Below are 22,579 nucleotides of genomic sequence, written 5' to 3'. Positions count from 1 at the left end.
TGACTCCCTATTTTTTTCAGTACAGTCTAATAATCGACGAATCAAAATTCAAAAATCATTTAATCATGTAGGTAACACATTTTGTACACTTATGACTTGTCATTAAAGAAATACATATTAATGCTTCCAATTTTACATTTAGTGCCAGTTCTCAAATCTAATAGGTTCTATACGTATCTGTTTTTTCTAAGGAATAGGTAATCTACTCGTAGCAATTACGAATAGTATTAAAATAAAAAACATGGGTGTAAGCCTGTTACAATGTCACCATTTTTATTTATTTATTATGTCTCATTTAACGTGTGTTATCATTTTTTATGAAAATATTGAGACTGTTATGTTATGCAGATAAATATTTTGTATAAATTAAGAACTACAAAATAAGTTTTTACTAACGACAGATAGCGTCACGACCAACTAGACGTATTAGTAATCAATGTCTAAAATTGACAATAAATTTTCATAAAACCAAAAATATGGAAAAATTCTCGTGATGTAAGTAATGTATTCATAATAGAGAAGATGCTAAGAACTACGGAGCCAGGCTCTAGGTTCCTCGCGTATGGCGGGAAAAACTGTAAGCTTCAATACACACTGCGTAAGTAAAAAAAATCGTATACCATTATTTTACATTTCCATATGCCCGTAATTAACAGTATCTATTTATGTATATCTTCTTCAAATCCTGGGAATCCAAAAAAAAAACCCATTATTTCTCCGCAACTTTATAATGAAGGGAAACGTCATTTCATATTGAATATAAAACATTACTTTATTTTACTACATCATATTACGTTACTAACTTATTAAATAAAGTAGATTTATAATGGAATAAGTATGGATTTTCTAAATTATTTTAATCATGAAAATTCCTATTACATTTCTTTGCGTAAAACTTAAGAATGGAGTATTTACTAAATATGCCAGCTTGTATAGGTAGCGAGTTTCCTAACTAAAAATCAATCTATACTTATTCTAAGTTGAAGGTGTGTGATGATACAGAATCTGTCGGAGTCTCAGCTGGAGAGCGTGGCGCGATGGCTGAGCTGCAACGGCGAAGCGTGGGGTATGGGCCCCACTGCCGTGTTCGCCAGCGCTGCCGCTCTCTTTCTTTTCAATGAATTGCAGGCCACCATATTTGTTGCCGGTGACCATGCGCACGTCTCAATGCTCGAAAGAACCCTCGTCGTACGTCACCCTTATTACTAATTTCATTTCAATGTTGATCGATTTCTGAATTACTTTATATCGTATTTACTACTTTTAATAATTCGCCTGCATAAGTACTTACTAGGATCCCAAAAAAAAAAAAATATTAAAAATATTTCAGTTCTCGATGGTCCTCGGAATGCTGGCTCTGATGGTACATCTGTGGGTCTGTTCGATGCGCTTTTTTCAGTACTACCTTGACACCCTTATTAGAGACGTTAGTATACTTATTTGAACTAGATTGAAGCCGATGTAACTTTTTGAAAAGATTAATGTACGATATTTTTAGTTTAGAGCGAAATCTCAACTAAAATTGTTTCAGCACTGACTCATAAATTGCCATAAAGATACACTCACAGAATAGAATGTGTATAATATAATATCTATTACTCAATGTTTACATAGGTACAAGAATGTATATGAATTAGTTGTTACAATTTTAGAGCACTGAGCCGTCATCAAATAAATATAGGTGCAACAAAACATATTACATTTCCAAGTTCTGTTATAAAAATTGTTGTCCATAACAATTGCCATAAAAGGTTGCCAGATAATACAGAATGAGGTCCTCGTCAGAGCCCAAACATCCTATTGGAGATGACGACGGCGGGGTTTCTGGGAAAGTCGGATCTGGTACCGCTGGGCCCCTTGACGCGGTTTCTAAAGCAGCAACAGCCGCAAATCCACATCACAATCTGCTGGTTCCTGTCACTCTGCTACGCTGACTACGTCCGCAAACACTATTGCACGCGCTTTAACATGCCGTACTTGGAGCAGTGGTTGGTAAATGACAAGTAACAACACTTCTCAATCAGAACTCCTCTTCCTAATCAACTAACAATTGCTCGTATACTGTTCAACCAATTGATAACATCTTTTTAAGTTTACGTTGGCCGACATCACCCCTCTTCTCTCTCCTATATTATAGAATAAGTGTATGATATAATGATCTAATTATTTCGATATCACATCTACGTGACATCAGGCTTAGGGCTAGGTTACTCAGGTTCATTTAAAACTTCAGCTACGAATGTAGCAATCTACTTTTTTATTTAAGCGTCCATTGCATATATACAATATTCATTTATTATGGCGTTGCCATAACTTGCAATTTTATATTAGAGGAGAATAGTAAAATATGTATATAAATAGGCCGAATAAGTTGTTTACATGAGACAATAGTGACAGTTGAAAAATAAACTTGATAGGTGTAATCATAGACGTACTTATTAAAGGAACTTTCAGGCAAGCCGAATTGCACGCCCGCGCCTCCCGCGGCGTGCATCAAACCATACAGAAAGTGAACAGTTTCGTAGGAGCTGTACACACACGACTGCGCGGCTACACGCAGACGCCAGCTGACGCAGACACACATACGTAACTAGTAACAATCTTACAGGTTACCAACGTATAGGAAACCTCCTAACTTTTTGGAATGACATCTATTCGTTATTCTCATTATATTAACTTTATCTTAGTGAGAAAAATCCTGCTATGAGTAATAAAACTAAGCTATTCTAATTATGTTTCCAACACTAAATTGGGGGCGTAAATGATAGTTGTTACGTTGTGACCTAGAGAAGTGGGCTGGGCAGCACCGCGTCGGTGGAGGGCAGCGGAGCAGGAAGCCGCGTGTCGTTTGCGTATAGTGCCCGCGCCGCCAGCGATCCGTCCTTGCGCCAGGCGCTACGCAGGGAACTTAGTGCCCGCCTGGTCAGCTCGGCAAGCGAGACCACGGCGCAGATACTTGACCAACTCAGAGCATATGTTACGGTACTGATCGCGCTCTATACAATAAAAAACTATATTTTGGCACTAATAATTGTCGACAAGTTGTTACCAAATAGCACTTGAAGTGAAATAATTTAATTCTCTGTCTAATTATAAAAAATATAAAATAGCGGTTGCAACTAACACGAAAGGAGAGAGTAAGAATCTAATAAAACTTCTGAATATATTCGTTTATTAAGTAATTTAATATTTTCATTTAGAAAACCAGATGTCCGTGTAGCGATCCATCGCAGTCCTGCGACACTGGTGCTAGCGCTGGAACCGAGGCGACGGGCTCGTTCGCTGGAACCACCCTGGAGAAACGAGCTTTATGATTCCTTCTTTAAATAAATTATAGTAGTAACTTTTATTTTTGTACTAAACCTCTTGCAAATTAAAAAAAAATCAGTGGTGCTACCTTTTTCGGTCTGGGCCTCAAATTTCTGTATCTATTTCATGATCATATTTTGTCAATCTAATAGGTAGGTAGGTGATCAGCTTACTGTGCCTGACGCGCCGTCGACTTTTTGTCTCTAAGGCAAGCCGGTTTCCTCACGACGTTTTTCTTCACCGTTTGAGCAAATGTTAAATGCGACATAGAAAGTCCATTGGTGCACAGCCGGGAACAAAACCTACCACCTCAGGGATGAGAATCGCACGCTGAAGCCACAAGGCCAACAATGCTCTTGCAATAAATAGATATAATCAAATACTTTGAGACCGAAAGATTAAGGAAAGAGTCAACTTTTGTTCTACAATTAATTATGGCTTAAGAACTGGTTCGTCTAGAGTCTAGACGAAGCACAGCAAATAATGTCGGGATTACATCCTAATTAGTCTATAGTGCAACCAATTAATCTATGCAGCCGAGTCCTAATTTTCCCTTATTATTATAATCACGTGACGGACATGACGCAGTCACAACATATATTTTAATATCAAAACAAAATCTGAAATATTTCAGTATGCAATTCCATTCAGAATGATCCATTCCATAAATTACATAAATCTCCAGTGTGTTCAGGTAAATAACTAGATAGGTATATTTTATATTGTCTTTGGAAGTTTTGGTAACAAAGTTTCCTATAAAGGTATTTTTTACAATTATTACCTAATAGTTGTTGGAATGGGCGCGATGCGGAGACAACGTGCTGTCGGTAATACCTACAATACTATGGGCAGTGGGCTCTGCTGCATTTGCACATCGCATCGTCTCGTCACTCTTCAAACGATTCATGTTTCGCCGGATCCCACTTTGGGAAATCATTCTACAGGTTTGTATTACAAATTTTAGGCCGCAGCCTTGATTTTCTTCTAATTATACCTTTACATTACAGCACCTCATCTTCATTTGGATGGTTATTTACAGTCTTCATTTTTGGACATTAGTGGTCAAAATAATAAAAATTGTGGTTGAATATTATTACAGTGACGTAAGTAGTTTATTATTGAAAATATGGATGTAATTTTGGGACAAATGATAGCCATTTCTGCTCTTTCACAGGAACAAGTAGAGACTGTAACTCGTGAAGAGCTGGAAGGACGCAAGGTGATGCAACAATGGATTATCTGGTTGTGCGGGGCGACTCCACTAGCGCTATACTACCACACGAGGCCTAGACCTTCGTCACCACCACTGATGATATGGTTAACTATTTATGCTGATAGTAATTACTCAATAACTTGTATAAATAAATAAACCTCTTTCGCGAGTACTATATCAGGTGTCTAAAAGTACTTATTCCTACCATGAGATAACATCATCTTTAGCTTTTTAATAGTACAGTACTATGACCGTTATATTTATTTAATTAAATCTGTAGGATAACCACAAGTCCCTGGCAGCGGCGCGAGATGGGTCCTTATGGGTATTATTTACATCGGCCACCCTCCTTGGAGACTCCTGCTAATACGGTTCGGGAACAGGCTATCGCGCTCCGAAAAGCCTACAGCGACTCTAGAACAATCATCAAAGAACCTCCCAGAAAGAGAAGAAACTCTAAATCTGTGTAGGATTGTAAAATAAAGAATGTCTGAATTTGTGAAGTTTCATTGCATAGTTTTTGGAAATGAAAAATTGAGCCCTAGACAACTGGTACAAGATCGATGTCAATTTTGTATATGTTTCTGAACGATAATATCGACTAAATATAACAGCACGACGCAACCTTTTGTAGTGGCTTTTTAATACAGTTTATACGGCCAAGTTAATTAAGATATGTCATAAATTGACAGCATCTATGCATTTTCAAGTTTTTAAGTATGGCAATTGTTATTTTATTTTAGAAATTTTTCAATAGATGTCAGGAACCTTTCAATCAAAGCCACAAAAACGCGCTATCAGTGTGAATCCAGCAATCTATATAAGACCTGAGTACATGACTTAAGGCATACTAACCTTGCGTAGGGTGTACCGTGATCAGGAAGGCGGTTGCCCCGGGCCGGCGCCAACCATTGCACTGAGGTTGGAACAAGCCTGTCTGTGACTATCCTAAGTAGGGTACGTCGTACGCGTAATTTTTGGTAGTTAGGGACTAGCGTACTGCGCAGTTCCTATTAAATTAACTCTGACGACTGATAATAATAGTAACTGAAACCTTTTTATCTATGCATGTGTCGTTCGCTCGATCTGAATCAATACTGATCCATTGACAAAAAGATCTGGTTCGTTCGACCCGTTCAATCGAACGATTGATTCAATTCCGAACGAACTAAAGGATAGTTCGAACTGCAAGGTTCCGGTTGTAAAAAGAACGAACAACACAAATATAAATTATTGAAATAATTTAATTAATAAATCAATAGCTCTAAACGTATACTGTTATTACTTTAAAAAAGATAAACTTTCGTAATTAATCACATAAAATAGCTTATTAAACTGAAGTAGAAGCAAACTTAAGGAATAAAATAGATTCTAGCTCCAATGTACCTACATTTAAGAGTCATATTCGATTGGCTCTATCGTAAATTTGAAATACCGCATCGTCGCGTCGCGACCAAGCGCAAGCCGACGCGTCGGCTTGCGCTTGGTTCGTTCGTTACTGGTTCGTTCGATACTTCGTTAATCTTTTCTTTCATAGCTCACATTCCCTCGGATCGCTACGGCTCGCCGCGACCTTATAGCTCATTGAGCGAACGAATCATTTTCAACGAAGTGACCCATTCGTTAGCGAGGATTTGAAGATCTGGTTCTTTTGAACCGTTCAATCGCGAATGACACGTACATATTTTGATTACATTCACAAGTTATATCAGTCACGTAAAATCTATCAAGACCCATGATGCAAGTGTTATTGAACATATGCGGACGCTTCTGCCCTATTAATAAAAATTGCAAGAGGTTTTGTATTATACATATCTTTTTAAAATAAAAGCAGAAATAAAATAAAATCTTTATATTGAAATATAACAGGGATTTTAATATAGTACTAACCAACAGAAACGCGCGACCCGGCACCGGAGCACTGTGTGGAAAGAAAACACAACATCAGGCATACTTTATTCGAACACAACAATTGCGTGTATCAAAATACAGGTATTTTCAAAACTGAAACAGCTTAATCATTTCTAAAACAGGATAAATTAATTACTTCAAACCATATAATTTAACATTTATGTATGTTCATGTGAAAAACGACATCGTCACAGAATAGATAAACAGGGTTGAAAAGGCTGTTAAAGGTAGAAAATTTTTGTACTAGAATATTTGATGCATCTTTCCATCCTTATCAATTCTGAGACAGAAGATTAGTTAATAATTTCAGCCAATATATAATATTATAATATTCAATTCCCTATCAAAAACATTAGTCCATTTATACATTAATCCTTTCTTCAATATAAAAATATTAAATCGTGATTTATTCGTAATATACTAACAAAGGGCTATGTGTCTGTCGATTTCTTGAGTGTCTTTAGTTCGAAACTCTGCAGCGGGTTGTTGCGTCGCGCCTGAAATATACATGTTATGTTAATATTACTAATTACGTAGCCAGTTCTTATTAATAAAATTAATGTATATATTTTCAATAATCTTAACTGTAAGCTGTACATAATAACAATAATAAAAGATAAATAAAATAAAAATTATATAAATTTAAAACCTTTTGTCCCTGTGGCAATTTTAGAAGTTATATTGGGAACAATAATATTTAAACAGTGGTAGTCTGGGTAGGTAACGTCTTATTAATAATAATAATAATTTAATTAATTCTTCTCGATAAAAGAATTAATGAAATAAAACTCACTCTTAAGAATAAATATTATTAAGTTATCGTTAATAGTTAATCAGGTTCCTTAATTTATTATGAATATCTAATCTTTCCAATCTCAATTCTTATCTATCTCTTTCCAAATAAAAATAATATTAAAAAAGCGACACATTTTTGAAGTTATACTTCGTTTGGCGCGTTAGGAAAAAATGACGAGAGTAAATTTTTACGATGCACGCGCACAAAAAACCGACACCCTGAAGTTAGCTATAGTCAACATTTTAATTTTTTCTATTGTTAGTGTCGTTTTTCTACAAACGTAGAATAAAATTTTTGAAAAGATTTTTATCTTGTTACGCCAAAAAAGTATAACTTCGAACGCGTGTCTTATATACACACGTTTGTTTATAATGATTTAAATTTATATTAACTTCATTAATTACTTAATGACTTGGCATAAGTTTGAGATTGTGACCACACATTTTGATGCTTGCCACTGAACAAACTGTTTCATACCAATGTTTTATATACAAAATTTCAATAAACAATTCATGACTTGAAATTTCCACTTTTACTAATGTAAATTTTATTACTTCACCTGGTACTTATGCCGTTTAGCGCTGCCATAACTGTGTTGGGTCTTTCTTTTAGGTGCTTGTGGGGGCGCCGGGCGGTCTGCGCTGGCTTCGGGTTCAGACGGTCGAAGTGCTCCGGGAACTAAATATTCTGGGACATGGGCCAATTGTTCTTGAACTCTGACCGTGTGTAGGGCCTTGTCTCGTTTAATCGCCGCCAGCTCAGCCGGGTTTTCCTCGAAGAATCCCTGTAAATGGCATAATATAACTTACCTGCTCATACAAAGTTGACTGAATGTTAGAATTTGTCTGAACTCAGGGAGAAGATTAGTCATTCATCAAAGAGATATGTGCTTTTTTGTCATCATTGTATTAATTTTATAGTTTTCAGTGAGTGAAACATTTCTAATCAAACAACTTTAAAATATTAGCTTCCATGTGTTTGTTCCAGATTCGTAGCAATTTTAAATTACACATTATATTTTCATATATTGTCTTTTTACAATGTAATAATTTTCTTTAGTCTACAAACTATTTAGGTGTGTTGCGATATCGCTTTTATTATTCGAGAAACCACTTCTTATAGTGCCATCTCCTTGCGAAGGTTGGCGATCATCATGGCTAGATTAATTTTGGATCCCGCGCTTCTAAACAATGCCTTGCTTTGACCAAACCATTGTCTTAAGTTTTTCAAACCCGAGAAACCACGCGACGACGCATTATAAAAAATCATTAATTACAATAATTTTGGGCGGAGGATTAGTTCATAATTACGTAATTTTAAATAAATAAGTACAACTTGATAACGAACGCGATTTAGTCCCGTAAAATGTAACAACTCACCTTTAACTTGTTGCAGTTGAGCAGTTCTCGCTTAATCTCTTGTAGTCGTGCTTCCCTCACGGCGATGCGAGTGACGGCTCGCCACGCATCCCTAGACCGGTAACGAAAACCCTCCACTTCTTCTAACGCAAATGAGTACTTTCTGCAACATCGTGTATTTCCTTTTAAAAACCTTTGAAATCATAGATGTTGTACACCATACACCAATAAATCACAGTTAAAAAAGTCGTTTACCAAAAAAATAACAGTAATAGCTAAACAAAAATCTTAATTTATAATATTCTGTGCGTATGTTTTTAATTAATTAAACTCCTAAACGGCTGGACCCATTGATGTAATTTTTTGTGTGTTAAAGCGGATTCGAAAATATTTCGATTTAAAATTATATAATTATTTTTCATCAAAACGGTCCAGATTGTTACAACTTATTTAAAAAAATGTATTTAAAACGTGTACGGGACAACGCTGTCGGGTCTGCTAGCATCTATACATTCTGCTAGACCAAGTCATCTAAACATTGGCATTTCATCTAATAATAAAAATATTTTTAACGCAAGTTGTGAACAGGGGCCTTAGTCAAGATGCCTTAACAGTAGTGTATGTAGAAACTCGAAAACTAAATTTGTATGGAAATTACAGTTAAGGTCTAAAGTAGGGATGCATCGATACGCTTTTTTGCCGATACGATACCGATGCCGATACACTTATAGGAATATCGTCGATACCTATACCGATACCGATACTAACGCTTATTGAATTTAAATTTAATTAAGGTAAAATATATCAAGTTAAGTTAAAGTTTATAATTTTTATTAAAAAATATATATACAAAAAATAGTCACAAACTTTGAGTAATTTTAAAAGTTTTGTTACTAAAATTAAGAGTAATAATTAAAATAAAATAAATAACTGTTAATAATTAAAATTAACAATGATAACATTGTTGTAATTCTGTATTTTATAAAATATGGTATCAAAAGAATACTACTCGCGATAGCAGTTAAAAGCCAACTAAATGATATTCTAATCTACGTTTATTAAAGTCTCAATGATCTCCCGCAAGCCATAATATCTAATAACTATACGCTGGCAAAGATAGTTGACTTGAGTAAAAATTTTGTTCTACTAATCAATCCAACAAAAGTTTTTCGTACTTACTACTAACTGACGTGAGACTGATCTTAAATTTTAGTGATTCATGTGCACTTTTTATTTTTCATGTAGAATTTTTTTAGTTTATATGTAATATGAATTTTTGCCCTCCTTTTCATTTAATTATGTTCAATTTTTATATTGTAATGCAACAAAGTGTTAATAAATAAATAGTGATTAGCGAAATGAAATACATATATACATAAATAATAATGCTATGTCCCCAAGCGAAAGATAGAGACAACAAACTGAATAAAACGCGGGGATTTCTCGGGCAACAATAGTCCGTGGCTCGTTTGCAACAAACTAGATCATACAAAATGCGCGTTTACATTATTTTTTTAAAGCGTGAAATTTGAAAAGTATCGGTGAATCGGCAATGAAAATATCGCCGATGCCGATATATCGGCAAACCCAAAGTATCGCCGATATATCGGTATCGGCATCGGTATCGGATGCATCCCTAGTCTAAAGTTTTCATACAAATTTACTACTACGACTATAAAAATGGTTGTTTCGAACAGTGGTAGCAGTTAACGCACCGCAACGCACCCCTCCCACCGCGGAACTATGTAGTTCCGCGGGGTCCAGCCTTGTCGTGGCGGGAGGGCTCAGTACCGGCGGCACGGGGCGTAAGCCTGAATGTGCTGCTGGAAAGCAAATGGGACCACCACGACGTTATTAGCCGCTCCCGACAGGTTCTCTTTAGAAGAACCACGCGAGATGCGGCCGGGTAGAGGGCGCTTTAGCTGTCCGGGCGTTTTTCGGCGCTTTGTGTTTTGTCTTGTTCGTGTCTCAATGTGCTCCCTGCTCCTCAACAGGCTGGTTTGTGGAGCGTTGTGTGCGTGCTCGTTATTTGTATTACCCGCTTCCCTTTATCCGGCAACGGTGTGTACTTGTATTGGTGTTATTTGTATCTGAGTTTCCTCCTCCCTTGAATGGGCTGGCGGAGAGTGGTGTTTTACGTCCGTCTGTATAATGTTCTTGTGCTGCTTCGTTGCATGCGAAGCCAAGGTGGAGGACAAACGATTATTCATACTGTGCGTCCTATGCGCGGCTGACCCTTCCACGGCCTACATTGGTCTGCCGTACCCGCGCTTTTATTATGACTACAACGTGTATCTCTATGTCTACTTTGTCCGTATACAGGTCACCTGAATCCCAAGTTTTGGTTCCCGGCGATGGGATGCATGACCGGGGGGTTTAAACCCGGTCACTAGGGCACTAAAGAGGGGAGCTACCCCTCCTTAAAAATTAAAAGCACCTCAAAGCATGGAAAGTAACGGAAAAGTAAAGACTACCCCAGGAGGGTCAAATCCCTCCCATGACCAAGTGGTCATGGCATCCGGTCCGCATCGTATTCTGGGGGCGGACCACGACCATGCGATAGATCCCAAAAACCCACGACCTGGCAATAATACGGAAATAATGAACAAGCTTACGGACTGTAGCGGGCGGTTGGATGAGTGCTCAGGCGCTTTTGCAACACCTTCTACACAAGGAGAGATCGCAATAAGGGAAAGCAATGAGATCGTCCAGCGCACTTCATGTCCATCACCGGTGCGAAGTGCAACCTGGACCTTCGCCATGGCTGACAATATGAGCTCAGACTCAACAAGCTCCATGTTAAGCATAAGCTCGACACACAATCAACAGAGTCCTCGAGGACTAGGTGAGGCTCCTTGCACCCCAGGGGAGAAGTCGCGCTTCTGGCGACCCCGAAAGAGAACGAGACAGGATGACGAGGAGAGTAGCTGCAGCGACACCCCTATCCTTTCGCACGAACGCACGAAAGCGGGATACCAAAGAGCCCGGAGAGTAGAGAGAGAAAGTGAAGCCGAGGCGGAACTCGCGGCTCTTAACGAGAAACCCACTGAGACAGGTACGGTTGGAAACGCCAGAAGACGCATCGAAGAAAACCTGGCTGCCGTAGAAAAAGTGGCCAGGTGTTCTATGAACCTAAAAGGTACCTTTGTAGCCGCTCTTAAAAAGGCAGTTGTAGCAATCAGAACGGATGCTGATAATCTGGCCGTGCAAACGCTGTCGGATGAAACTCGAGCTCTGCAGCTAGAAAATGAACGCCTCCGTGCACAACTTAATTTACTACAAGGCGAGATGCGCGAGCTGAGGTCGATCTTGCAAGCTCCGAAGGACCACCCAGCTGTCAATGTAGACGAACTGGAGGCTCGGATCCTCCGACAGGTAGGTGAGCATATCAATGCGCAATTTAAGGATCTCGGGTCAAGGCCCAACTTGGAGACGCCAGCCCTTCCCCTTCCGACTGAGAGTAAAAAGAGCAAAAAAGGTAAGGCGAAACCACCTTCCAAATCACCGATGTCAGCTGCAGCTTCGAAAACAAAACGGGGAAAGGCAACCGTGCAGACGCTTGCCGTTGGAAATAATGAGCAAAACCGTTTGGCAAACGCGCCGAGGATGGAAATGTTTGAAAGAAATACACCTGTCTCCTCTCCCGCTAGTGCCATTGTATTGCCACACTCCTGGCCCTCGCTGACCACCACCAATGAAGAAAATTGGACGATGGTTACTAAAAAAAGGCAAAAGGCGGCAACGGCGACGCAAAAAAATGTGAGAGCTCCAAAGTCGGCAACATCGAAGGCTGAAAAGCCCCCACCCAGGACACTGCCCAAGCTAAAGGCACCTCGTACCGCTGCAATTGTGCTCACTTTGTCTAAAGACGCTGAAGCTAAGGGTGTTACCTACGCCGCTGCCCTAAAAGAAGCACGGGCTAAAATAGATCTGAAGGAGGCTGGAATTGAGGGCGTTAAGTTTCGCCGAGCGGCAACAGGAGCCACGATAATTCAGATCCCCGGAGCCGGCAGTGGGGAAAAAGCCGATACCTTAGCCAACCGACTCAAAACAGTACTGAGTGACAGCGGAATCAAGATTACACGGCCCGTCCGATGCGCCGATGTCCGCATCTCTGGCCTGGACGACTCTATTACAGCGGATGAATTGCGCGAGGCGATTGCGGCGAAGGGAGAGTGCCCGGCTGATCAAATAAGGATCAGCCGAATACGACAAGATAGATCGGGTCTTGGCGCAGCGTGGGCTAACTGCCCCGTAACGGCCGCCAAAAAACTCTTAGCAGGGCGTTTCTTTGTCGGATGGGTTGCGGCAAATATTAGTGTTGCAAAGCCAAGAGAGCTACGGTGTTTTCGCTGCTTACAAATCGGGCACGTAGCTAGCCGCTGCATGTCCGATACTGATCGTAGCCAACTGTGTTTTCGCTGCGGTCAAGCCGGTCACAGGGCAGCCTCCTGCAGTGAAAAACCCAAGTGCCTACTCTGCGACGAGGCCGGTAGGAAAGCGGATCACAGGCTAGGTGGCAACAGCTGCACAGCTCCCAGTGTGAGAGTACCCAGGCGCCGCTCGTCACCTAAAAAAAAGACGCCCGCAAAGTCTCCGCGCAACAATGCGCGTATGGAGGTCATAGAAACCGCAGCAAATTAACATGGCCCTACGGTTTCTTCAGAGCAACCTAAACCACTGCGCTGCTGCACAAGACCTACTGTACCAGAGTCTAGCGCAGTGGAATATCAACATTGGTATAATTTCCGAGCCCTACTTAATACCCGAAAAAACGAACTGGGTTGGCGACCTCGACGGTCTGGCCGCAATTATCGTTACACCGGCAGATGGCTCGCCCTGCATTGGCCCAGTTCGAAAAGGCCACGGCTATGTGGCAGCAAAGTTGGGTAGCAAAATGTGTATCGCGAGTACCTACTTCTCCCCCAATCGCTCGCTGGCTGAATTTGAGGCCTTCCTAAACGAACTGGGAAGCCTGGTGCAATGGAGCCATCCGAGACATTTAGTCATCGCTGGGGATCTGAATGCAAAGTCTGTGGCCTGGGGTTCACAGGTGTCCAGCCCACGAGGAAAAGCGTTGGTGGACTGGGCAGCAGCGCATTGTTTGGTAGTGGCTAACAGGGGCTCTGAAGCTACGTGTGTTCGAATAAACGGAGAATCTATTGTGGATGTGACGTTCACGAGCCCCCATCTTTCGTGCCGTGTTCAGGACTGGGAGGTCCTGACGGGGGTTGAGACGCTTTCGGACCACCGGTATATCCGCTTCCGCACTCTCTCTCCGTCGGCCAATCCTAGCTCGGACCCGTCAGAACTGGGCCCAAAATGGGCACTTGGGAGTCTTAACAAGGAACAGGCGGAATTGGCTACGATTGTGCAGGCCTGGTGCCCGATCCCAGCCTCCGTAGATCCAGAGGAAGAGGCAGAGTGGTTTCGTGGCGCAATGACTTGCATCGCGGATGCTGCAATGCAAAGAAGACGCCCTGGAGCTCACCGGACCAGTGTATTCTGGTGGTCGGCAGAACTCGCCCAGTTGCGGATTGCTTGTGTAGCAGCTCGTCGAGGCTACACCAGGACTCGCAGAAGGCGACCAATTCGCATAGAAGAGGAAAAACAAGCATATAGCGTATACCGAGATGCAAAACTGGCGCTGCGAATAGGTATCGCCGAAGCAAAAAAGAAAGCATGGCAAGAACTGCTTGACACCCTGGAGCGGGATCCCTGGGGACGCCCGTATCAGATTGTCACAAACAAGCTGCGCTCGTGGGCCCCGCCACTCACGAAAAACATGGAGCCGGAACTGCTCAGCACAGTGGTTGCGGAACTTTTTCCTGAACGCGACGCCCTGAGCTCCCCACATGAGACGACCACGGAACACAGTGTCACAGTGTCTGAAGTATCTCCTTCGGAGCTGAAGACAGCAATAACACGCATGACCACTAAAAAAACTGCACCTGGTCCCGATGGCATGCACGGACGAGTGTTAGCTCTGGCCCTCGACGCTGGTCTTGACATGCGCTTTCGAGGCCTACTCACGAAATGTCTTAGAAATGGCCTCTTTCCGTCGACATGGAAGACTGGGTTGCTAGTTCTTCTAAAAAAAGGTGGAAAACCTACAGAGTCACCATCAGCGTATCGACCTATAGTTCTCCTAGATGAAGCCGGCAAGCTCTTCGAGCGTATTATTGCCGGTCGGATTTACAATCATTTGGAAACTATAGGACCAAACATACATGAGGCTCAATTTGGCTTCCGGAAACATAGGTCAACGATCGACGCAATTGCGCGCCTGCGAAGCGTCTGCGAGGAGCAGGTGTCACGGGGCAGAGTGGTTTTCGCGGTATCGTTAGACATCGCGAACGCTTTCAATTCCTTGCCATGGGACTGTATCGCGGACGGCCTTCGCCACCACGGCTTACCGGCCTATATAAGAAAATGTGTAGCATCGTACCTCAACGGCCGCCGTGTTATCTTCCCGAAACAAAATGGCATAGGGAGTCACCTCATCAAGTGCGGCGTCCCACAAGGCTCGGTTCTTGGCCCCCTTCTTTGGAACATAGGTTACGATAGGGTGCTGCGAGCGAAACTAGTCCCTGGAGTGTCAACTATATGCTATGCAGACGACACCCTCGTGGTCGCTATTGGAGAAGATTTTAAGGAAGCGCGCCTCCGAGCGACAGCTGGAGTAGCTCGGGTGGTTTCGGAAATCAAGAAGCTCGGCCTTGTTGTCGCCCTTCAGAAATCAGAAGCTATATGCTTCTACGGCCACAGAAAAGCTCCACCTCAAGACGTAGACATCATCGTCGGCGGAGTATCTATCCGGGTCGGTACTTCGCTCAAATACCTTGGGCTGATCCTTGACCCACGGTGGACTTTCAGACCACACTTCGTGGCACTTGCCCCTAAGCTCACCGCCACCGCAAACATGCTCTCGCGCATAATGCCAAACCTCGGCGGGCCGAGTGGGGGGTGTCGCCTCTTATACGCAAATGCGATCCGGGCAAAAGCACTGTACGGGTGTCCCATATGGGCCGACAAACTGACCGGGTACAATCGCACAATACTCAGGCAGTCGCAGCGAGTGGTCGCTGCCAGGATTGCGAGGGCGTACCGCACTGTGTCTTATGACGCAGTGTGTGTTATAGCCGGTACCGCGCCATGGCATCTCGATGCGGCTGCTTTTAGCGAAGTATATTGGAGGAGGGCCGAAGCTCGGGAAAAAGGGGATAACCCCACACTGGAACAATTAAACGCGTGGCGAGCCTTAGAAGACCAGGAATTGTTAGGCGAGTGGGAAAGAGAGCTGGCGGATGCGAGTGCCGGTAAATATACTACCGAAGCCCTCAGACCTTTGCTTCAACTTTGGGTAAAGAGGCGCTGGGGTCACCTCAGCTATCGACTTGTGCAGATGCTGTCCGGACACGGATGTTTTGGTAGCTATCTGCACAAAGTAGTAGGGTGTGAGGAGTCACCAACCTGTCACCACTGTGTCGGAGACAGCCGGGACGACGCCCTGCATACACTTAGGGACTGCCCAGCATGGGAAGCGGAAAGGAGACCTTTGTTAGATGCCCTCCAGGGCGAGGACGCAACTCTGCCAAACGTAGTGAAAGCCATATTGAGCGCAGGAAATGACGGCTCGTGGAAAATCTTCTATAATTTCTGCGAGTCGGTCATGAAAGTCAAAGAAGAAGCGGGAAGAACCAGGGAGCTTTGTCCCGGAACCCGTCCGCGGCGGCGAAAGAAACCGCAGGCCCGTCAAATCCTCGCCACCTAAAGAGTGCCCAAGCGGGGAAGCAGGGGTCCATGCGTTCAAAAGAAGGGATGGTGATCCATCCCTGCAAGCACTGGACCCGATCTCCCCTAGCTATTCCTAAAAGCGTATGGCCCGATCTGTGAAGGATACTTGCTGTGTCAAGTATCTTCACAAATCAACAATGGGCGGGGAGAGGCGGACACAACCGCCGCATCGCATGTCGGGAAGCGGATAAGGCTCTGCTGTTACCGCATCCCGCCTAAGGCGATTGTTGGTGGCGCCTTGGGGTTTTAGTGGGTATGCACATTCGCGAGTCCCACATAACCCTCCCGCACTAAGCAGTCGCACCGCATGCATGGTGGGGTATGCGCAATGCATTTCCCCAAGTTAAAAAAAAAAAAAAAAAAAAAAAAAAAAAGCAGTTAACGCAAAATAGCATAACAAAAATGTTAGGCTTATCCCAAGAACAAATATAAATAATAGTAGCAAATAAAGTTAACTTACTGCAACACTTCCTGATTGTTGAACCCTTTGGACAGGTGTGCTTCCACCTCTTCTAGTAAAGGTTTCTCTCTTATTGATACAAATGATAGCACTGATCCCTAAACAAAATTTTTTGATTAGGATACAGAAAATTGAATAAATTATTGATAATCTTAATATATATAAATTACGTGTCACGTTGTTTGTCCGCTATGGACTCTTAAACTACCGAACCGATATCAATCAAATTTGCACACCGTGTGTAGTTTGATCTACCTTAAAAGAAAGGCTTACATATCAATTTATACCCGCAATATTATTTTATTGCAAAATATTTGTTTATTATTTGATAGTCACAATTCTAACAGAGGGCGCTGCGTTGAAAGTACCAACGTTTCACATAAGCTACAATTTAATGGCATAACCACCAAAAAAGCATGGTGGATTGGTGTTCTCCTGCCGTTTCTCTTGAATAGTTTACTACTATGTAATATAACAAAAACCTTAGCCACAGCAACGCTTGGCCGAGTCTACTAGTAAAATTATAAAATTCACACAATTCATTTGTACATGAGGCTTTCTTAATTTTGTAATTTAATGATTGTTGTCTCTTGTCTCACAGTGTAAGTACAACTAGACAGAAAGAGATGAAGGGGTACTTTACTTAAAGGGGGGCAATGATAATAAAATTTTCATAAAAAAGGGTCTACCTCTCTAACATAAGGCAACACTAGATCATATTAAGAAGCAACACGTCCCTAGTGGTTACATGTGGGAATTTCAACCTGGGCTAGTTAGTTCAAAGCCTAAAAACAATGAATATAAATGGTAAATAATATACCTGATTGTGTCCGCGTGCCGTCCGTCCCGCTCGGTGTACATACGATGTGACATCCAGCGGGAAATCAAAATTGATGACGTTGGCTACGTGTTGGAAATCAATACCGCGAGATACTCCGGACTCCTTGTCTTTTTTACGTTTAGATTTTTGCTGGAACAAAAAAAATCTGTAAAGAATACTAAAACCAGAAAAGACAGCTGAAAACAGGTTCTTGTTTCATGGCCATTCATAAATTATTCATATCATAATAGTTATTCTTTTGTCCAATGTATTTAATTTGATTGAATAACACATATCATGTTTGTATAAAGTTCATTTTTAAAAATATAGAATGTTGAATAATGTATTAAGGGAGCGTTCAAGTATTACGTCACGACCCCCCCCCCCCCATGTTACGCGTCGTAAAGTTTGGCTGTACCCAATAGTAAAACGTTTCGTGACCACCCAGTGATCTTTATATACCTAAGTTACCATTATGTGCTGTAAAGAACCGGAAAGTCAAAAATAATATTAACAATAACGTGTAACTCAATCCCCACCCCGCATCGTAACGTTTTACAAAAGGACCCCCCCTCTCCCAAAATAGGTTACGTAATACTTGAACGCTCCTTTAAATTTGAAAAAATTTCTTCTAATGGAACAACAGCCCTTATTTCAGACCGACTGAATAAAACGGAAACAGATACTTAAAGAGGCAAAATAAAAAGTGTGTCAAGAGATAAAATCAATTGTATTAACCTTATTCTTCTTGCCAATTTCTTCTCCTTTAAGTAATCCTCCATCGGGTTTTTCTAAAGCTTTTTCATCTGAGGCCACGATAATTTGATAGCGACCTCGGTTAAACTGGTCCACAGACAGACATCGTATGGCAGCTGGCAGTTCAGAGTTCAAAACACAAGAGCCAATTTTAAACTGTTCCAAATATAATTTTAATCTGAAAGGAAAAGTAGTTATATCATTTAAAAGTAGTGAATTCAGTTTTTAAATGTGTAATACTATTTAAAGAGAAATGACATAATTATTAAGTCTAGAAAAAGGTTAGGGAGCGTTCAAGTATTATGTAACGAATTTTGCGGGGGGGGGGGGGTCCTTTTGTAAAACGTTACGATGCGGGGCGGGGATTGAATTACGCGTTATTGTTAATATTATTTTCGACTTTCCAGTACTTTACACCACATAGTGGTAACTTTTAGGTATAAAGAGTGACTGGGTGGTCACGAAACGATTTACTATTGGGTACAGAAAAACGTTACGGCGCGTTACATGGGGGGGAGGGGTCAATAATCTCCAAAAATTGCGTGTCGTAATACTTGAACGCTCTCTTACTTAATTAACACTCACTTATAACATCTGTCCACAGTTCTTACAAAGATAATGCTTTTGCCTCTTATTAAATTAAGTTTCAGCAAGGCATATAATATTGCCGCTTTATCATCTTCCTCCGCAAATAGGTGGTAGTGTTGTAGTTGGGAGGATGGTGCCAATTCAGGTTCCTCCAATTTCAATGTCACTGGATTCCTAAGAACTATCTTTTTAAGGTTGATTACATCATCTGATAGTGTAGCTGAAGCTAACACAGCTTGGTAAATCTTTGGCAAATACCTGTAAAATTATTAAAGGGTTATATAATACTGCGCTAATTTAAATTTGGATAGGGAAAATAATTTAATAGCAAATTACCCCAAGAGCTCTTTCACCTCATCTTCGTAGCCAAATGAAAATACAAGGTCAGCCTCATCTACAATTAGCATTGCTAAATCATCTTTAAGTTTCATGTTTCCAGCTTTAAGATGTGCTAATGCTCTTGCCGGTGTAGCTACCACAATGTCTGGTTTATCTAACAGAAGAGACTTTTGGATTTGGGTGTTTGTGTTGGATGATATATCTATACATCTGACTTCTCTTGAACATTTTAGTGTTAGCTCTGATACAACTGAAGCTATCTAAAATGATGAATAAAAATACACACACAAATTTTTTCACATGGGAAGTGGATTTTTATCAAGTTGTGCTAAGTATTCACTCTGAATCTTACCCAAAGCACTTTTACTTAGAGCAATAGAATTATTAAAAGAAACTAACCTGGCCACATAATTCTTTACTGGGAGACAAAATAAGACTCGTTATGCATTGATGTAAACTTGTGTTTTTTAAGTTTAGTATCTTTTGTATTACAGGAATAGTAAAAGCTGCAGTTTTGCCTGATCCTGTCCTGGCTCTCATAAGAACATCCTTTCCTTCCAATAGCAGAGGTATTGCAGTTTCCTGAATTAATGTTGGAGTTGACCACCCAAGCTGTGATATTGCCTAGAAAACACTCAACTTACTATAATTTTCATTTAGATACCATGATGTTGCTTTGTTTTACATACAGCAAGAAAATTGTATACAAGGGTAGACAAAAGACAAAAGACAAAACAATTTAAATTATTGAATGCAAAATTTTCACTAGTTCATATTAATTTATAACAGTATTACACAGTACAGTTATATACATGTGTTTACACAACACAAATTGAATTTTGCATTTTTTAGATTCCAATTTTGAATTTTGTGCAATTTATTAAGTTAATGCCTTGTCTGATATTATAATGCCTTTATTTACCATAATACTGATACTAGAAATGAGAGTCCACATCGGATTTTTGTAACATGGTAAACATGTTAGTCTACCATTATAAATTAAGTTTATTAAGTTAATTAAGTTTAAGTACAATTAATGATACTAGTATTCATATTCATTTCATAAAAAAGATGTTGGTAGCTGATAACAGCTGGCACATTACTTGCAACCTTTTTGCTATAATCATATAATTCTATGTTGTCTATATATGTATATTCAAATTAATTTGCTTGACATTGTCACATTCTAATAATGTTTAAATGAATGTAATAAAGTGATTCTAACAAATTGGTAACAGAGCGTAATTTTTGTTACTTTGATGAAGTCCATGTTGATACAGGGAATATGGCAATAACTGAAGTTCTTGTGCTTTCTCAATGTCTCAATCCATTTGTTATATATTATATACTTTCTCAGTGTCAACCATATGCTATGTATTGGACCTGCATCTTTCGTCTTTTTAATCACATTGGTCTCTACCTCTCTGACCTTCTGCCAGAGAGATATACATTGTGACAAGGAAAATAATACTCAGAATATAGTTTCCTGCCTGCTTTAGCTCTCACTGTGTAGGTTGCACTACCTACCTACTATTAATCAACCAAAGTTACATGTAAATTATCGAGGAAAGAAAAGAAAATGTCTTGAGCTCAAGCTTGAGTTAAAGTGTTGGCCTATTAGCATCCTTAATTGGCAGCAGTGTATCGGAGTCAATGATGCTGTTAAATTTTTTGGTTTTCCTCCTTTTGAAGTGGAAGGCTGTGACATATTCATTCAATATATTATGTATTTTTAATTTGATTTCCTAAATACTGCTTCTGTACAATGATCAGTTTTTACTAAATAACAACACAAATGTTGATTTTTAAAACACCTTGTGCCAGACTTAGCAACAAATCTGCTCTCAGTTGGAATCTCAACAAATAAAGGCAGTGATAATGTAACAAGGTAACATTCAAAAATGACAAAGCTTACTTACAAAAAGTGTAAAAAGTTCATTAATGGTTGGATATGGGAGAGATGGACAGAGGCAGAAATGAAACACTTGGGAAGAGTGAAACAACTGCTTGGTATGGACTACACAAGACAAATCAAATTATACCTAAAGACTTTCTTACAAGACAACTTAAAGAAGTTTAATGTGAGGCTAAAATATCATCTGCACCCCTTGATGTGACAGAAAATTATAAGAAAAGTTTGCTTCCCTATAAAAAATAATTAATAATTGGAACAATAGCCACAAGATCAGACAATGTTTGCCATAAGTCATTTGTCGTAAATTGGTGACTGTTACGGAGAACAGTATCTCAAAAGCGCAACAAGTACATAAAAGAAACAAAGAGTTAAGTTAACTTTCAAAAAGATTAAAGATGGCTTAAATGTGATGGCAGATGCCGACTGGAGTAACTAGACAGGAAAAATGATAATTGATAACCTAAGTGATAACCAAGCAGCATTTAAGCTAAGTCAAAATTATATGGTAGGTCAAAATCAAAACATATCGACTTAAAACTTTATAACACCCGGAATTTGATTCAAGGTGTAATAGACGTGAAGTACCTATGCACTGAAAATATGGACCATATATTCTGACAAAGCAGCTGCATAGCTGACAGCTGGGGAAACTAAGAACAAGCATGGGAATTTGCTAAGCGGCGCTACCTTCGTCAAGAGGAACTCATAACACACGTTGTGGCATTTTGCCCTTATGTATATAAAAAATAAATGTGCTTGACATTGTCATATTCGAAATAAAAAGATTCTTTCGAGTCGTTTAATTCATTTTACCTAATAAAAAGGGTATGTATTTATCATAACGCTGAGCGTACCTTAAGTAAACGATCATCTAATTCCATTTCATGAAACATAACCTTGTTTTCGCCTGCCATATTTATTTTATGTTCACTACTACGCTTGTAAAAATTTATAGTTAGCAACAGAAATTCAAATACACTAATCTGATTACTAAGCAGTAAAAGTTATAACTGTTATAATTCGGAAGTTAAATATATTTTTAAAACATTACTATTTACTATGTTTACTACTTCTGCGTTTTAACTTTCAAGGACAGCCGTGAGGCGTGAGCCGTCAGCCGACAGATATTTAATATAGATTATAGGTAATAGATTTATATAGATCACAGATTGTACATAAATAATGTAAGGATTGTCTGTAGTCATCACAAACTAGAAAGATTTGGCAATTATCTGCATTGCTATCTGTGGTGTACATTATATAAAACTAGTAAAATACGAATTTAGAAGGTCTTATTGCACGAAAGCCCTTAATTTG

General features: G+C 40.2%; 3 protein-coding genes and 1 non-coding gene across 7 annotated transcripts; 3 read left to right on the top strand and 1 right to left on the bottom strand.

The window, feature by feature from the left end:
• The first annotated feature begins 425 nt into the window (after positions 1-425).
• Positions 426-3,393, top strand: LOC125048710. The gene is made up of 7 exons (XM_047647545.1): positions 426-598; positions 1,003-1,188; positions 1,331-1,426; positions 1,786-1,988; positions 2,455-2,586; positions 2,790-2,982; positions 3,201-3,393. The coding sequence occupies exons 1-7, from the start codon at positions 563-565 to the stop codon at positions 3,312-3,314; spliced, it is 960 nt and encodes a 319-aa protein (XP_047503501.1). The 5' UTR covers positions 426-562; the 3' UTR covers positions 3,315-3,393.
• LOC125048709 (probable ATP-dependent RNA helicase DDX56) lies at positions 3,152-22,352 on the bottom strand. Of its 4 annotated transcripts, none has more exons than XR_007116862.1 (13): positions 22,117-22,352; positions 19,747-19,971; positions 19,345-19,607; positions 19,006-19,266; positions 18,403-18,598; positions 17,665-17,814; positions 16,845-16,942; positions 8,609-8,750; positions 7,789-8,013; positions 6,859-6,930; positions 6,413-6,443; positions 5,378-5,470; positions 3,152-3,293 (listed from the first exon to the last, which is right to left on the bottom strand). XR_007116862.1 is itself a non-coding variant. In XM_047647544.1 (12 exons), exons 1-10 carry the CDS (start codon positions 22,174-22,176, stop codon positions 6,865-6,867), a joined length of 1,686 nt encoding a protein of 561 aa, XP_047503500.1. In that variant the 5' UTR covers positions 22,177-22,352; the 3' UTR covers positions 3,152-3,293; positions 6,413-6,443; positions 6,859-6,864. The 4 variants fall into 4 exon arrangements, 2 of the variants coding, with proteins under 2 accessions (XP_047503500.1, XP_047503498.1); XR_007116863.1 differs by having other exon boundaries at positions 5,378-5,438; XM_047647544.1 differs by lacking the exon at positions 5,378-5,470.
• LOC125048891 lies at positions 3,962-5,011 on the top strand. Its single transcript, XM_047647845.1, has 5 exons — positions 3,962-4,003; positions 4,098-4,253; positions 4,317-4,412; positions 4,484-4,626; positions 4,803-5,011. Exons 1-5 carry the CDS (start codon positions 3,962-3,964, stop codon positions 4,990-4,992), a joined length of 627 nt encoding a protein of 208 aa, XP_047503801.1. The 3' UTR covers positions 4,993-5,011.
• LOC125049258 lies at positions 5,370-5,536 on the top strand. Its single transcript, XR_007116980.1, has one exon. It is a non-coding gene; the product is annotated as a U1 spliceosomal RNA (small nuclear RNA).
• Positions 22,353-22,579: the final 227 nt, after the last annotated feature.

Source organism: Pieris napi, chromosome 4 (genome assembly GCF_905475465.1).
Source record: "Pieris napi chromosome 4, ilPieNapi1.2, whole genome shotgun sequence".
Classification (NCBI taxonomy): Eukaryota; Metazoa; Arthropoda; class Insecta; order Lepidoptera; family Pieridae; genus Pieris; species Pieris napi.
This window is presented reverse-complemented; position numbering and strand designations above follow the sequence as displayed.

Bases quoted from the DNA above. Each gene is read 5' to 3' on its own strand.
- LOC125048710 (XM_047647545.1), top strand. From the start codon at position 563: ATGGCGGGAAAAACTGTAAGCTTCAATACACACTGC. The intron at 1,189-1,330 runs GTACGTCACCCT...AAAATATTTCAG, and splicing joins TGCTCGAAAGAACCCTCGTC to TTCTCGATGGTCCTCGGAAT. The intron at 2,587-2,789 runs GTAACTAGTAAC...TGTGACCTAGAG, and splicing joins GCTGACGCAGACACACATAC to AAGTGGGCTGGGCAGCACCG.
- LOC125048891 (XM_047647845.1), top strand. From the start codon at position 3,962: ATGATCCATTCCATAAATTACATAAATCTCCAGTGTGTTCAG. The intron at 4,413-4,483 runs GTAAGTAGTTTA...GCTCTTTCACAG, and splicing joins TTGAATATTATTACAGTGAC to GAACAAGTAGAGACTGTAAC. The intron at 4,627-4,802 runs GTTAACTATTTA...TTAAATCTGTAG, and splicing joins TCACCACCACTGATGATATG to GATAACCACAAGTCCCTGGC.
- LOC125048709 (XM_047647544.1), bottom strand. From the start codon at position 22,176: ATGGCAGGCGAAAACAAGGTTATGTTTCATGAAATGGAATTAGATGAT. The intron at 19,608-19,746 runs GTTAGTTTCTTT...TCATCATTTTAG, and splicing joins GTAAAGAATTATGTGGCCAG to ATAGCTTCAGTTGTATCAGA. The intron at 8,014-8,608 runs GTGAGTTGTTAC...TGCCATTTACAG, and splicing joins TCAACTGCAACAAGTTAAAG to GGATTCTTCGAGGAAAACCC.